At 39.5% G+C, this 15,604-nt stretch overlaps 1 protein-coding gene across 2 annotated transcripts in view; it reads right to left on the reverse strand.

Moving 5' to 3' along the window:
- Nucleotides 1–15,604, reverse strand: part of SCFD1 (sec1 family domain containing 1) — a 123,840-nt gene that overhangs the window by 43,428 nt on the left and 64,808 nt on the right. For both annotated transcript variants that reach the window (XM_005880994.2, XM_014528975.1), the window contains exons 16-18: nucleotides 13,461–13,531; nucleotides 10,349–10,428; nucleotides 1,878–1,940 (exon numbers count right to left, since the gene is read on the reverse strand). In XM_005880994.2, coding sequence (XP_005881056.1) covers nucleotides 1,878–1,940; nucleotides 10,349–10,428; nucleotides 13,461–13,531 — 214 coding nt within the window. The remainder of the gene's footprint in view (nucleotides 1–1,877; nucleotides 1,941–10,348; nucleotides 10,429–13,460; nucleotides 13,532–15,604) is intronic.

Raw genomic sequence — 15,604 nt, forward strand, 5'->3', positions numbered from 1 at the left:
AGCTCCTGCATTGAGTGTCTGCCCCCTGGTGGTCAGTGTGTGTCATAGTGACCAGTCATTCCCAGTCGTTCTGCTGTTAGGGTCAATTTGCATATTACCCTTTTATTATATAGGATATATATATATATGCATGCCCATAAGTATGATGAGGTCAAAAGTTACTATTTTCTCTCTATCGTAGCAGCTAGATCCAATCCTGCATTGTATACGGTCTCTCTTTCTATACATAAAATCTATCACATAAAATGTGAAGCATAATACACCTGATGAATTTTACCTCGATTCTGAAGAATGTTATCCAAATTTTTAACATCAAAAACACCAACAAATGATTTTCCATACTAGGTTTATATGTGTATTTCCAACAGCCTCTCTTTTGGGATCAAAGGATGCTTTGTGAGAGACTGGTAATCCTGTATTATGGTATCAGAAGGCTAGAGACATCCTTTAAAGCATCCAAAATTTTCTTGTAACAATTTTATTTAAGTCCTCAACTACAAGATCCATAAGAAATGTAAGAGGCTTTTACTATTCAATAGGATTTTAAGGCATGAAATTGGTAAGTCTATTTATTACACTCAGTAATTTTCCAAATATATTTTCTTTTCCCCTATCTTGTCCTTATTCCCCTCTGAAATGAAGAGATGGACAAGATCAGAAACAATAGAAAGTAATCTTTGTTGGAATGGACAGTTTTTAGGCGATTCCCTGGTACCAGGCAACTCTGAGGGAGTATGCTAACCTGCACAGGACTGACTGTAGGTGAAGTCAGCTGGACTCATTTTGTCAAACACTTATAAAGTTCTGCATTATGACAAGTAAGTTAGTTTTGTAAACTGTTTCATTAAAAGGTGTAGCTCAAGCCCTGGCCAGTGTGGCTCAGTTGGTTGAGCATCATCCCATGCCCTGAAAGGTCGCTGGTTCAATTCCCAGTCAAAGAACATACCTGGGTTGTGGGCTCAATCCCCAATAGGGGCCGTGCAGGAGGCAGGTGATCAATGATTCTCTCTCATCGATGTTTCTCTGTTTCTTTCCCTTCCTCCTTCTATCCAAAATCAATAAAAACATATTTTTTTAAAAAGTGGTAGTGTCAGGCTGGCGTAGCTCAGTGGTCGAGCATCGAGCTATGAGCCAGGAGGTCATGGTTAGATTCCATGTCATGGCACATGCCGGGGTTGTGGGCACAATCCCCAATAGGGGGTGTGCAGGAGACAATCGATCAATGATTCTCTCTCATCACTGATGTTTCTACCACTTTCTTCCTCTCTGAAATCAATAAAAAGATATATTTTTAAAAAGTGGTAGCTCAGGATGGGGCTAAGATAAACCTGTTTCCTTCTGGGCTTCATGCTTTTGCTCTAAACTATAAACTATAAGCTAAGAATTTGAAACTAGTATGGTATGGAAAAGAGCGGTTAGAATTATCTTGTTCAGCTCCTTTGAAAATCATGCAGACTCTATACGATACTGTGAAGTCAGAAGTCATACCCAGCCCTGGGGACTTCCTCCCTACTATTTAGCAGGATGCCCAGGTCTATCTTGAAGCTAGGTCTTAAGTGCCTAGCTTCAAGTCTATATTAGTTATCAACATTAGTGTAAAGATAGCTTTAACCTTCATTTATCTTCTGGAAATGAAAAATGTAATGTTTTAAGAACAAGGAAGCAAAAGAAGCCAATAGCTCATACCATGTAAAATATATTAACTTACATTTTAAAATGAAATTTTAAACTAAGAACCTAAAGGCATGTTGATATTTATTCTCTATCACAATAAAAATATTCTGCATTCAAATTGTCAGTGTGTTTTTAAGGCATGAAAGTCTAATTATGGTCTCAAGTACCAGACTTACCCAATCAGAATTATTAAAAATACTTACCCCAATGGTTTAGTAGTAGTGTTGCCATAGCTGGCAGGAGCTGAGGCCATCTTGGCAAAAGCCCTAAGAAATAAGATAGTTATATGTAAATGTCGATTATTACATATAGAGCTAACATTCAGTATCATGGTATTAAAATATATATTGAGCCCGGCTGGTGTGGGTCAGTGGTTGAGCTTTAACCCATGAACCGGGAGGTCATGGTTCAAGTCCTGCTCGGGGCATATGTCCGAGTTGTGGGCTTGATCCCCATTGTGGGGCGTGCAGGGGGCAGCCGGTCAGTAATTCTCATCATTGATGCTTCCATCTCTCTCTCCCTTCCTCTCTGAAATGAAAAAATACATATATTTTCAAAAATATGTATCTATTGACAGAGAAGGGTTGGGGGAGGTAGAAGAGGTTACAGGTTGAAAAAATCGTGATGGAAGGAGACTTGACTTGGGGTGATAATACAATATACAGATAATGTATTATAGAATTATAAGCCTGAAACCTGTATAATTTATTAACCAATAAATTCAACAAAAAATAAAATATTTATTGACTAACTTTTACTATGCAGACATTTTCTGAAAAAAATCATTTTTTAACTAATAAAATACAATATTTCAGTATAATTAGCACCAAAACAATTATAGAAACCAAAATTATATAAATTTATAACCATGTAAAATAATACTCAAATATAGTACAATTAGTACTGAAATATTGAGATTCTTTAGGAAACAATGCATTTATTTTCCAAACTTCACAATTTTTCGTTTCCTTTCTATCCAATCATTAACATGAAGTAGACTTGCTGTCTAAAGAACCATTATGTACTGATTAGGTTTAGTTTCCTTACTGATCCCCACATTCCACAAGTCCTCTTTGCCAGATACATGCCTTTGTTCATGCAGTCTTTTGGGAGGTATAAACTTACTGCCTTCTTCTCCAGTAGAAATTGTACATTTCTCAGCTCAAAACCATTTCTTCATTAACACTATTCTAATTCTACTACCCAATGATTTTTCCTTTTAGTTATATCCTATACCACACACTTTTATACTTGAAAGTCATTTCTTTTCAATCTTTCTAAATGTCCAGAATTTTTAAATCAACTATAGAATTCTTGAAAGATGGGCAAAAAGATGGCACTTAGATATGTCTTAAAATATTTTCCTTCTGGGAATATGTTCATTTTTGAGTCCAGAAAACAGAATACTTCCAGAAGAACCCTCCCACTTTGAGGTAACCACTGTTATGATTTTGGTGGATACTCTTTGAAACTACAGACATTGCATGTATAGCAAATACACTTTTTTTGTTGTTAATCCTCACCCAAGGATATTTTTCCCATTGATTTTTTTCTTTTTTTAAGCGAGAGAGTGGAAAGGAGGGAGGACGGGAGGGGGAGAGAGAGAGAAACATCAATGTGAAAGAGACACATCGACTGGTTGCCTCCCACATGCACCCCGACTGGGGTCAGGGATGGAAACTGTAACCCAGGTTTGTGCCTTTGACCAGGAATAGAACCCTCAACCCTTTGGTGCACAGGCTGATGGTCTTACCATTAGGCAACACTGGCCAGGGCTAACATATATTTACTTTTAATAACAAAATTAATATCACATTGTAGATGCTGTTCTATATTTAAGTAGCATGCTATAAACATTTTTATGTGAATCTTAGATCTTTTATGATTCTTATTTCAAATGCTTTATTAAAAAAAAATTCCACCTAAATGCAAGAAAATCTTATGAGAATAAAAATAAAAAAAGAATCACTAAGATGTGATAGCTGAAATGCTAAAAATATTCTATATCCATTATCAGTGGATTTTAAGACTCAGTGTATTCTAAAATCCACTGATAATACCATTAGATAAATCCCAAACACAAAGCTCACAATCTTGTTAAGAAAGGAGGATATGAATCAACTGTTTTCAGCAGATTAGAATTTTTTCCATTCACATAAATTTATTTTTCACTAGAAACAACTATATCAAAACAATAAAGAAGGGATTAATAAATAATAATACATTTATATGGCTAAATAATATACAAACACTACACACTACCATTGAAAACTAAGAGCCCTAGCCGGTTTGCCTTAGTGGACAGAGTATTGGCCTGCAGACTGGAGGGTCCCGGGTTTGATTTGGTCAAGGGCACATGACCAGGGTTGCAGGCTCAATACCCAGTAGGAGGTGTGCAGGAGGCAGCTGATCAATGATTCTTCTCATCACTGATGTTTCTATCTCTCTTTCCCTTCCTCTCTAAAATCAATAAAAATATATTAAAAGAAAACTAAGACAAGGAAAAACCAGAATACAAAACTGTATCTGTAATAGTGATTTCCCAGTTCTAAAAACTATATTTAATGCGTATATGAAAGAATATACACTAACTAAAGGCCCAGTGCACAAATTCGTGCACAGGTGGGGTCCCTCAGCATGGCGGGCAATTGGGGCCTATTGGGGCCATCTCACCCAGTCCTGGTCAGGGCCATGAGGGCCGGTTGGCTGGGAAGGGACCGCGGGAGGGCTCCAGGGCATGTCTAGCCCTCTCACTCAGTCCCCATTGGCTGGACCCCAGCAGCAAGCTAACCTACCAGTCGGAGCATCTGCCCCCTGGTGGCCAGTGTGTGTCATTGTGACTGGTTGAGCGGTCGACCAAATGGTCGACCAATCAGTTGGACATTTAGCATATTATGCTTTTATTATATAGGATGTTTACTTGTACATTCTGAATGTTGAGATGACAGGTAAATTTTTACTTTCTTTATACCTGAGTTTTAAAGTTTTCTTGAATAAACTGGTACAAAAAGTTACAAATTAGAAATTAAAATTTTTGTAATCACATAAAACGATGCCAAAGACTGCTTTTCTTTTTGTAACACCAAATGTTTGATTAAGGAATTCCCACATAATCATAATTAAAAAACAATGACATATGCCACATAGTCAAATGTGTGTTTATACATTATGTTGGAAAAGATAGTTTTAAAGAAAGTTTTTGTGTGTGTATGTTTTCTTATTACAAGAACACAAATAAACAAAATTAAAAAAAAAAGTATCCTAATATATAAAAACCGTGGCGACCCAGCACTGACTGCTAAGGGGGCTGCGAATCAGGCCTGGAGAGAGGCCTGAAGAGAGAAGCAGGGTCTGATCCGTAGCCTCTGTGGCAGCTGTTGGTCAGCACTTGTCTCTCTCTTTCTCTCCAGCAGCCGTGCCTCCATTTCTCTCCAGGCCTCCACCAGGGCTGCTGATCAGCCCCACCTTTCTGATCAGGCCCTGTTGATAGGCCCAGAGACGCTGACTGGCATAGAAACCGACCAGTCAGAACCAAATCTGGCTGAAGTGTGAGGAGCCAATGGCTGCCTAAGAGGCAGAGCTTTTGGCGCTGACTGGCATAGAAACTGACCAATCAGAACCAAATCTGAGTCAACTGTGATGAGGAGCCAGCTGCCTAAGAGGCAGAGCTTTTGATGCTGACTGGCATAGGAACCGACCAATCAGAACCAAATCTGGGTGAACTGTGAGGAGGCAATGGCTGCCTAAGAGGCGGAGCTTTGGACGCTGACTGGCATAGAAACCCACCAATCAAAACCAAATTGGCCAGCAGAGGAGGGCAGTTGGGGGCGAGATTAGGCCTGCAGGGGAGGGAAGTTAGGGATGATCAGGCAGTCAGAGGCAGTTAGGGGCAATCAGGCCGGCAGGGAAGGGCAGTTGGGGGCGAGATCAGGTCAGCAGGGGAGGGCAGTTGGGGGGGACCAGGACAGCAGGGGAGGGCAGTTGGGGGGCATCAGGCCAGCAGGGGAGGGCAGTTGGGGGTGAGATCAGGCCGGCAGGGAAGGGTAGTTGGGGACGAGATCAGGCCAGCAGGGGAGGGCATTTGGGGGTGATCAGGCTGGCAGGAGAGCAGTTAGATGTTAATCAGGCCGGCAGGGGAGCAGTTAGGGGTGATCAGGCTGGAAGGCAAAAGTAGTTAGGGGCAATCAGGCAGGCAGGCAGGCTAGTGGTTAGGAGCCAGTGATCCCGGATTGTGAGAGGGATGTCCAACTGCAGGTTTAGGCCCGATCCCGCAGGCACTCTGTTTCCTGAACTTGTATGTCCCTGAACTTGTATGTCCCAGATTGGAGAGGGTGCTGGCCCTGTTGACGGACAACCCCCCCATGCATGAATTTCATGCCCTGGGCCTCTAGTCTATATGTATAAAAGCCTAAGCAACCGTCCAACCAGTAGCTATGATGCACACTGACCACCAAGGGGCAGATGCTCAACATACAGGCATGGAAACATGGAACAAACTGATGAATCTCAGAGGGAAGAGGGGAGGGAGGAAGAGATTAACCAAATATCTTATATGCTACTGGAGGCTGGGCCTGCAGGGATTGGGCTGAAACTGGCTCTCCAACATACCCTGAGGGTTCCTGAACTGTGAGAGAGCACAGGCCAGGCCAAGGGACCCCACTGGTGCATGAATCTGTGCACCGGGCCTCTAGTTGTAAATAATGCTGCAATACATATGTGGATTTAGTGTTTTGATTTTCTTTGGTTAAATACTCAGAAGTGGAGTTGCTGGGTCCTTCATCTCTTGTGTAGCCTTTGTTTTAAAATCTATTTCGTCTGGTACAAGTATTACTATACCACCTTTACTTTCAGTCTCTGTGTCTTTCGATCTGAAATTAGTCTCTGGTAGACAATGTTATGTAAGTTTCTTGTTTTGTTATCCATTCAGTCATCATATATATGTCTTTTGATTGAAGCGTTTAATCCATTTGCATTTAAAGTAATGATAAATATATATTTATTGCAATTTTATTATTCATATTTTGATTTTTTCCCCTTCTTCCTAAAGAAGACCCTTCATCCTTTCTTGTGATACTTGTTTGGTGGTGGTGAACTCCTTTAGCTTTTTCTTGTCTAGAAGCTCTTTATCTATCCTTCAATTCTAAATGATAGCTTTGCTGGGTAAAGTAATCTTGATTATAGGTCCCTCCTTTTCTTCATTTTGAATATTTTGTGCCAATCCTTTCTGACATACACATTTCTGTTGAGAAATCAGATGACAGTCTTGTGGGGACCCCCTTGTAGGAAAGTGACAGTCATTCTTTTGCTGCTTTTAAGATTCCTTCTCTGCTTTTATCCTTTGCCATTTTAATTCTGATGTGTCTTGGTATAGGCCTCTTTGGATTCATCTTATTTGGGACTCTGTGGTTCCTGAACCTGTATGTCTAGTTCCTTCACCTGGTTAGGGATGTTTTCTGGCATTACTTTTTCGAATAGATTTTTCAATTTCTTGCTCTCCCTCTTCTCCTTCTAGCACTGCCATGATATGAATGTTGGTATGCCTGAAGTTGTTCCAGACTCACTTTTGGGGATTCTTTTTCCTTTTTGCTGTTCTGATTACGTGTTTTCTGCTTTCTTATATTCCAAATTGCTGATTGATTTTCTGCTTCATCTACTTTCCTATTGATTCCATGTAATTTATTCTACATTTCAGTTAGTGTACTCTTCATTTCTGACTGGTTCTTTTATATGGTTTCTGTGTCCTTCTTTATGCTGTTTAATTTTTTAATAAGTTCATTAAGCATTCTTATAATCAGTGTTTTGAACAGTGTATCTGGTAGTTTGCTTGCCTCCATTTCATTTAGTTCTTTTTCTGGAGATTTTTCCTGTTCTTTCATTTGGGATCTGTTTCTTTGTCTCTGCATTTTGGCTGCTTCCCTATGTTTGTTTCCATGTATTAGGTAGAGCTGCTGCATCTCCTAGACTTGGTAGAGTGGCTTTATGTAGATGTCCAGTGGCGTAACCTCCCTAGTAACCTGAGTGCTCCAGGTGCACTCCCTGTGTGGACTGTGTGTAGTGTCCTGTTACAGTTGAGCTTTGATTGCTATTGACAGGTTACTGGGAGGAATTGACCCTAAGGCTGATTGGCTGTGAGAACTGGCTGTGACTACAGTGGAGAAGTTTCTGTACAGGGGCTAACTCTATGGAGCAGGACTCACTCCAGTAGGCTTTGGTGCCAGATGAGTTTGCCCCTTGAGTGTGTCACTTGTGGAGGTATTTGGGTTTTAATCCAGTGTAGTCTGAAGCTGTCTACTGGGTGCACTGGCTCTGGGGCCTTCCAAGGGATGCAAGGTCAGCCACTGCCTGTGCCCTGCCCAGGCCACCTGACATGAGCTACAGAGCGATCTGTAAAAGGCTACTTTTGCTGGCTTGGAGGTGCCTTGGAGAGGCCGAGCTGAAAACCAAGTCTGACTGATGCTAGTGCCAGACCTGGGGTCACTTAGCAAGAGGGAAAGGGCATGCTGCTAGTTTGAGAGATTTTAGGAAAGTCTGAAGCCTGAGTCAAGAGAGGCGTTTGTATCGAAAAGCCACTGGAAACAGCTTGGGTGGCCCGCAAGTTGGGTGGGACCAGGTCTCAGAGAATCACCAGGGAGGGACAAACAGTTAGCCAGGCTGATGGAGACTCAGATATAGCACCCATCTGCCAATTCTGTGGGGAGAGGTCCCAGAAAAGGAACAATGGCCTTTGCCAGCACTACCAGTCTCAATGTAGCTTCTTCTTCATATCCTTAGTTATAACACTTCTGCTTAGCTAGACTTCAGGCAGTTCTGAATGATGGTTTTCTATTTAGTTTGCATATTTTTTTTGATAAATCTGAGATCAGAAAGTATATTCAACCTTGTAGTCTTAAAACAATTATTTTAGGAAATATTTTGAAGGTAATGTTTGTTGTAGAAAATTTGGAAAGTAAAGATAAGCACCCAAAAGAAAAAAAAATTCTACCACTCAACGTTAGTCACTAATAACACTGAGGTGTACACATCACCTCAGCTATATAACTATATATATACTAGAGACCAATGCACAATATTAGTGCATGGGTAGGTTGCCTGGCCAGCAATCTGGGCTGAACTGTGGGGCGATCGGGGGGCCCCCCACTGGCACCTGCCTTGGCTGGCCTGGGGCCTGTGGGCTAGGGACAGCTCCTGAGTTGAGCCTCTGCCCCCTGGTGGTCAGTGTGCGTCATAGTGATCGTCGTTCTGCTGTTCGACCGATCTGCATATTAGGTTTTTATTATATAGGATATATATACACTACACACACACACACACACACACACACACACACAGACACACGTATGTTCATACACACACACACACACACACACACACACACACACACACGGATGGATAAACGGATTTTAGGGATTATACTATAAATGATGTCATCTAAATTTTGGCTCAAATATCACTTCCCAGAGACTTTTCATATCTCCTCAATAAATTTAATCATCACCCCCAACAAGTTAAGATGTTATCACTGCTTTATATCACTTAATATGGTTTAATATTTTGTTCATTTGTTTGCTTGTTGATTTATTGTTCCCTCAACACAAACAAACTCAATGTGTAGGGGCCTTCCTTAGCATGCTCACTATTGTATTCCTGATGTCTAGAAGAGTCCCTATGCACACAGACAAGGGAAATAATTATTTATCAAACAAATCAAGGAATACAGTGGTAAACTTTTTCACTTTCAATATAACATGAACATTGCCCAATGTCATTAAATAAGTCTTCTACAATGATTTTTTAATGACTCTGTTGCATTTTATTTTATGAAAATACCATAATTTACTTACTAATTTATTGCTGGACATTTGGGTTGGTTTTCAAAATTTCATTATTAAATTGCTTCTAAATTTTAGAACTCCAATACTCTTCGGGATAAATCCTCAAGAGTAGAAGTTCTAGATCAAGGGCATTTTATTTCTTTTTTAAATTAAAACTTTAGCCCTAGCTGGTCGGCCTGCAGACTGAAGCGTCCCAGGTTTGATTCTGGTCAAGGACACGTATCTCGGTTGCAGGCTCCTCCCTGGCCTGGGCTCTGCTCAGGGCATGCAGGAGGCAACCAATTGATGTGTTTCTCTCACATCAATATTTCTCTCTGTCTTTCCCTCTCTCCACTCTCTAAAAATCAATGGGAAAATATCCTCAGGTGAGGATTAAAAAATAAATAATTAAAACTAAAAAAACAACAACAAACTTTATACTATCCAGCAAAATTGAGACAATTTATATTTCTAATAGCAGAGTATAAATGCACCAATTAATTTGCTTGTATCCTGGGCACAGTATTTTGTAAATCTTTGCATTATGTTAATGTGCATTTCTCTGAGAACTAGTGAAATTAAAACTTTTAAAAATGTTTTGAGATTTGACCCAAAACTTCATCCTTTGACTTTCTCATCTTATCAGTGAAGAGAATATAAATATGTCTGGAAAGAAAAACATCATTATTTTGTGTAATTTTTAGTTGTGAATAGGGAGGGACAGATAAGAAAATATTCATACCACTGAATAAAATATATTAAGGCATTGTTCAATTTTCTTAGTAAGTAACATTGCCACTTTCTTGAGAATTCAACTTCCATTGTGCTCTCTTAAATGGTGAGAATTTAAAAAGAAAACTTACTTCCATTGTTTAATATACTGTAAGGGGTTAAGGTCGCATCCTGCATCAGTTAAGGCTTTTTTGTATTGCTCCAAGTCAGCCTAAAACAAGCAAAGAATGATATGACAAAAATTTTACTTTCATGAAAGAAAAGACCATATTGTTTGTTGTCATTTGATTATTCAAAAATCGTTAGACCAAAGTCATGAGTTTGGATTTGAGGAACCCAAGTGGAGTGGAGTTTTATCTGAAGTATCCAAATTGGGCACCTGAGACAAAAATCACATGTAATGAAAATTACCTTTGACATGCTCCCAAATCACCAATAAACACTGTTTTGTCATTCCTCAGTAAGGCCAATAGACTGTTTTTTCTCCACTGTTGAAACAGATGGCCTTTCCTTAAGATAAGCATTAAATAAAAGATTTGGCTTGACCAAGACTATTTCAAACAAGACACACAAGAGAAATGACACTGACTGAGGGAACTGCAGATCCAGGTTTTCCCATCTCATATTCATTTTGAGGTCCAAATTCTTAACTGAATAGAAGCTGTCTTTCAATTTAAAAATCATTGTTTTCTCTCTCTTGCTCTTTTTATTTATGATGAATAAGTCTAGTTGAAACAGTATAATTTATAGGAGCTTATTAGCAGTGACTTCATTCTAAAAATTTTATAAGATAGAACCTTTAAGCGCATCTTTAACCAGTAATGTTTACTCTTTTGCATTTTTGAGGCTATTAATCTGATATTAGTCATCATAATTTGCTTCAAACCTCTTAATGGTCACTTAAAGTTATGAAAAAACATAATCCTTATCCTATATAATAAAGAGGTAATATGCAAATCAACCTTCACACCCTCACAAGATGGCTGCCTACAACCAGGCCAGCAGGGGGGTTAGTGAGGGACGACCAAATGACTGAACAAGCAGGCTGCATGGGGTGACCAGGTTGGCGAGGGGGGGGGCAATTGGGGGCAACCAGGCCAGCACGGGAGAGCAGTTGGGGGTGATCAGGTGGTCAGCAGCGTGGAACAGTTAGGGGTGACCAGGCTGGCAGAGAGGGGTAGTTGGGGGCAACCAGGCAGGCAAGGAGGGCAGTAAGGGGTGATCAGGCTGGTGGGTGGACAGTTAGGGACGATCAGGCCGGCACACTGAGGCAGTGAGGGGCAATCAGGCCAGCAGGGGGGGCTAGTTAGGGACGACCAGGCAGGCAGGCAAGCGATTAGGAGCCAGCAGTCCAGGATTGTGAGAGGGATCCTGCATTGGAGAGGGTGCAGGCTGGGCTGAGGGGACCCTCCCCATGCATGAATTTCATGCACCGGGCCTCTAGTCTATATATACAAAAGGCTGATATGCAAAATGTCCCCTTGGGAGTTCGACCCAGAGACCAGGAGTTCGATTGCTCGCTATGACGGGCGCTGACCACCAGGGGGTGGTGTGGGACATGGTGGGAACTGTGCAATGGCGGCAGGTGGGTGAGGGAAGGAGGAGGCAGGGAGGCAGGGAACCTGATCGACCCTGAGCGCCAGCCAGGCCTAGGGAAACTACCCGTGCACAAATTTCGTGAACCAGGCCTCAAGCGAAAAATAAATGACAATAAAATGATGTGGTCAAATTTTAAAAATCTTGAATTAAGTTTTTAAATCATATGTTCTTAAGAAAATATTATGAATAGGCTATGAGGATCCCCAAAAATACAGGTATACCTCTATTAATGAGAGAGTTATTTCTGAAAAGAATGTGACACTTTTTTACTGAAATAAAATAAAAGTCAACTATGTATTCCTAGGATAAAGTAAAATTGGCCGAAAACAAATGATGGGTTTAGTTTGCTATTTTAACATGCCACACATTTTTTACCAAAAGCCTTGCAATATACCAGATATTTTTTAAAAAATCAATACTATCAGCAAAGGAAAAGAGTTTACAAGAGCCATATCATTCTAGATGTCATCTGTGAGCTTCTTATGCTTTTTGAAAAGTTAACATTAGAATAAGTTAAGAGGTTTCTAACTCAACAAGACTGATACCAAAATCAGTGCTTTCCTTCAGAGTAAGTTAATGGCCTATACATACTTAAAAAACTTTTTTTTTCTTCAAAAGCAGTTGATGGCTCATTACAGAAAAAACCAAAACAATAAAATTACCCACAATCCATACTTTCAGTAAGAAAAAAAAAATCTAGAAGGACCCTTTATCATTTTCCAATCATTCTTAGGAACTTATTCTAATATAAAAGTAGTTATTTTATTGCAATACAAAGTATCTCAACTTTATTTTTATATGAATCATGCAACATGAATCTGAAGTTTACCAAAATCTTATTAAATTACAATCTTTATAGGACTTTTGAACACTGCATATTTTCCTTCAAGCGACTCCTCTTCTATAAATGGACATTAGTTTTAAAACAATCTTAAAAAATTACCAAATTTTTACTTGAGGTTAAAGATAAAATCTTTGGAAGGCAAATAAATATTAGTAGCTACCGCTTAAAGAAATGGAACTTTTGCCCTGGTTGGTGTGGTTCAGTTGGTTGGGTGTTGTCCCATGCACTAAGGTTGGCGGTTCGATTCCTGGCCAGAGCACATGCCCGGGTTGCAGTTCGATCCCTCATAGGGGGCATGTGGGAGGCAGCCAATTTATGTTTTGCTCTCACACTGATGTGTCTTTCTTTCTCTCCCCCTTTCCCTTCCTCTCTCTCTAAAAATCAATTAAAAATAATAATCAAAATACAAAAATACAAAAAAGAAATGGAACTTTTAAGATCATCACATCATGAGAAATAGTAAAAACAACCTTTCAAAAAGCATAGCAAACTTGGTTAACTTAGTTTAGAATAGCTATTTTCTAGAAATAAAAATTTTGGCTACTTGAATTCAGTTCATATTCCAACAACTTAAAAGGGGTCAGACATTTAATGAGAGGATAGTTTTCTTGGTGGCAATAAACACTGTTATAAAACTCATCAGTAAATGGAACCAGCCTTAACAAACTATTTTTCTTTTAAAGAAAGAAATGAAGTCATTATTTGGCCATAGTGATTTTTACCTCTATTTTTGAAACCAACACATTCCTGCCGCCCCCCGCCCCCCCCCCGTTTGCCAAATAAATGAACAGAGACCATACCTCAGAAGGTGCCTGCTGTGTGCTTATATAATAGATAAGAAACAGCCTCATTTTATCCTCTGGAGTTCCTGCTACATAGGGGAAAGCAGAATTTTAAAAACCCCTCATAATTCTGGGTATTTAGTCAACACAGGTACATAAAAAGTCAAGGCATATCTAAATGTGAATCTAGATTTAGCTGATTTAAGGTTATAAACATTTTAATTACAACCAGATAAAATACAGATATGGAAAAAATTTAAATGCTTTGGAATTAAAGAGATGGGATATGGAAGTATCTCCATTCTTTTGTCCATACTGTACTTTATATTGAGATTTACAGGAGACTATTGAGATGAAAAGGGGATGTTAGTAATAATTACGGAAAGACAACCAGCATAAAAATGGGACTGTCCTGGGATACAAGTTGTGTGGTCACCCTAGGTATTAGGTTATGAAATCTTGCTGCCTAAAATCATCTAGATCAGACTAAGGTCATACTTTTCAAATTGGGATAATTAAATATAATGTCTCCTCTTTCTGAAGGGCATTATATTACATTTAATACATTTATATTAAACACTAATGTACTGTGCATAACATATTTGTCTAAAATTTTAAGACAAAAGATAAGATTTTAAAGAAATTTCTTGCTTGCAGTGGGTGCCTTGGGCTACTACAACTCCTATTACCCATAGTCCAAAATTGTCCAGAGAAACTAACTTATTCTCCCCTCTGCTACAGGGTTTACTTGGGTGAAAAGTGATAATAGTCATAGGTAACTCAGTTTCACTTCTCAACAAATAACAATATGCACTCTCACTTCAAATTGTGTCCTAATACTCAAGAAATCGAATTGTTATACTTTATTACAGAATAAAAACAAGAACTTTTTCAAAATGACTGATGAACCATCAATTTTTTTAATATGGTTAGAATCTAGACACCCATTCTTAAATTATCCTCACTCCCTATATATGACAAAGAATGGTGATAAAGATCTTTCTCCAAAGTTCTCATGTTTACAAATAAATATAGTATCTTGGACACTTTGAATATTAGGTTGAGATTCATGGTCTTGTTTAAATCCTAGGAAAAGCTGACATTTTTCTTTTAGCAGGTAATTAGCCTGCTGGTTCAGGCCAAAGTTCCTACCGCCTTCCTGTGGGTTGTGGTTCCATCACTGATTCTATTTTCAAACCTGTTTGCAGTGCTATGGGGATGTGTCTCACTGCCCAGTGGACAATAGGAGAACTGGGAGATCATGTAGCCCTTCACCTCTTAGTCTTGGAATGTTGTTTAGGATCAGATTCCCATATAGGCAGTTCAGAGGTGAGCCCAGGAATTCATAAACAATTTGATGGGGCTGCTTTTCTGAGCTCCTTCCTCTGCAATCTTCCTGGTTCTTTCCAGTTCCCTTTGCCCTTCCTTTTTGGTGCTCCAGCCAAAAGGCTTTGGCTCTAGTTACCCTGCTCCATTGTGCATTTCCTGTAACTGACTAAGCAGCTTGAGGAAATAGAGAAAAAGAACAGGGCTTGCTTTAGGCCAGTGATGGCGAACCTATGACAAGCGTGTCAGAGGTGACACGCGAACTCATTTTTTTGGTTGATTTTTCTTTGTTAAATGGCATTTAAATATATAAAATAAATATCAAAAATATAAGTCTTTGTTTTACTATGGTTGCAAATATCAAAAAATTTCTATATGTGACACGGCACCAGAGTTAAGTTAGGGTTTTTCAAAATGCTGACACGTCGAGCTCAAAAGGTTCGCCATCACTGCTTTAGGCTCTTGGGACCATAGCTTCTAAGGTAGTAGAGAAAGGGTCCTCTCCCTCAGAGTTTTAGGGGCCTGTGGTGGTTCCCTGCTGTTGCTTTTAATATTCTCAGCATCTAGTAGCATAGCCTTTTTCTCACAGAAGGCATACATTCTGTTTAAAGAAGGAACAGCTCCCATTCTTCAAGGAGACATTTTATAGTTGCTATGTGCTAATAAATGCTCCAAACCTCTGCTAAGGTTTTTAAGAGTCCTGATGGTAAGGACTATAGAGCATCCAAATACTTAACATGAACGTGAATCACAGGGGAACCAAATTGCAATTGTATCTTTACAGTTATAAGTGCTCTAGAGCTTATAGCCACAGCCTAGATCTTCTTGTCACACAT

The sequence above is a fragment of the Myotis brandtii genome, unplaced genomic scaffold (assembly GCF_000412655.1).
Source record: "Myotis brandtii unplaced genomic scaffold, ASM41265v1 scaffold667, whole genome shotgun sequence".
In the NCBI taxonomy this organism is placed as follows: domain Eukaryota; kingdom Metazoa; phylum Chordata; class Mammalia; order Chiroptera; family Vespertilionidae; genus Myotis; species Myotis brandtii.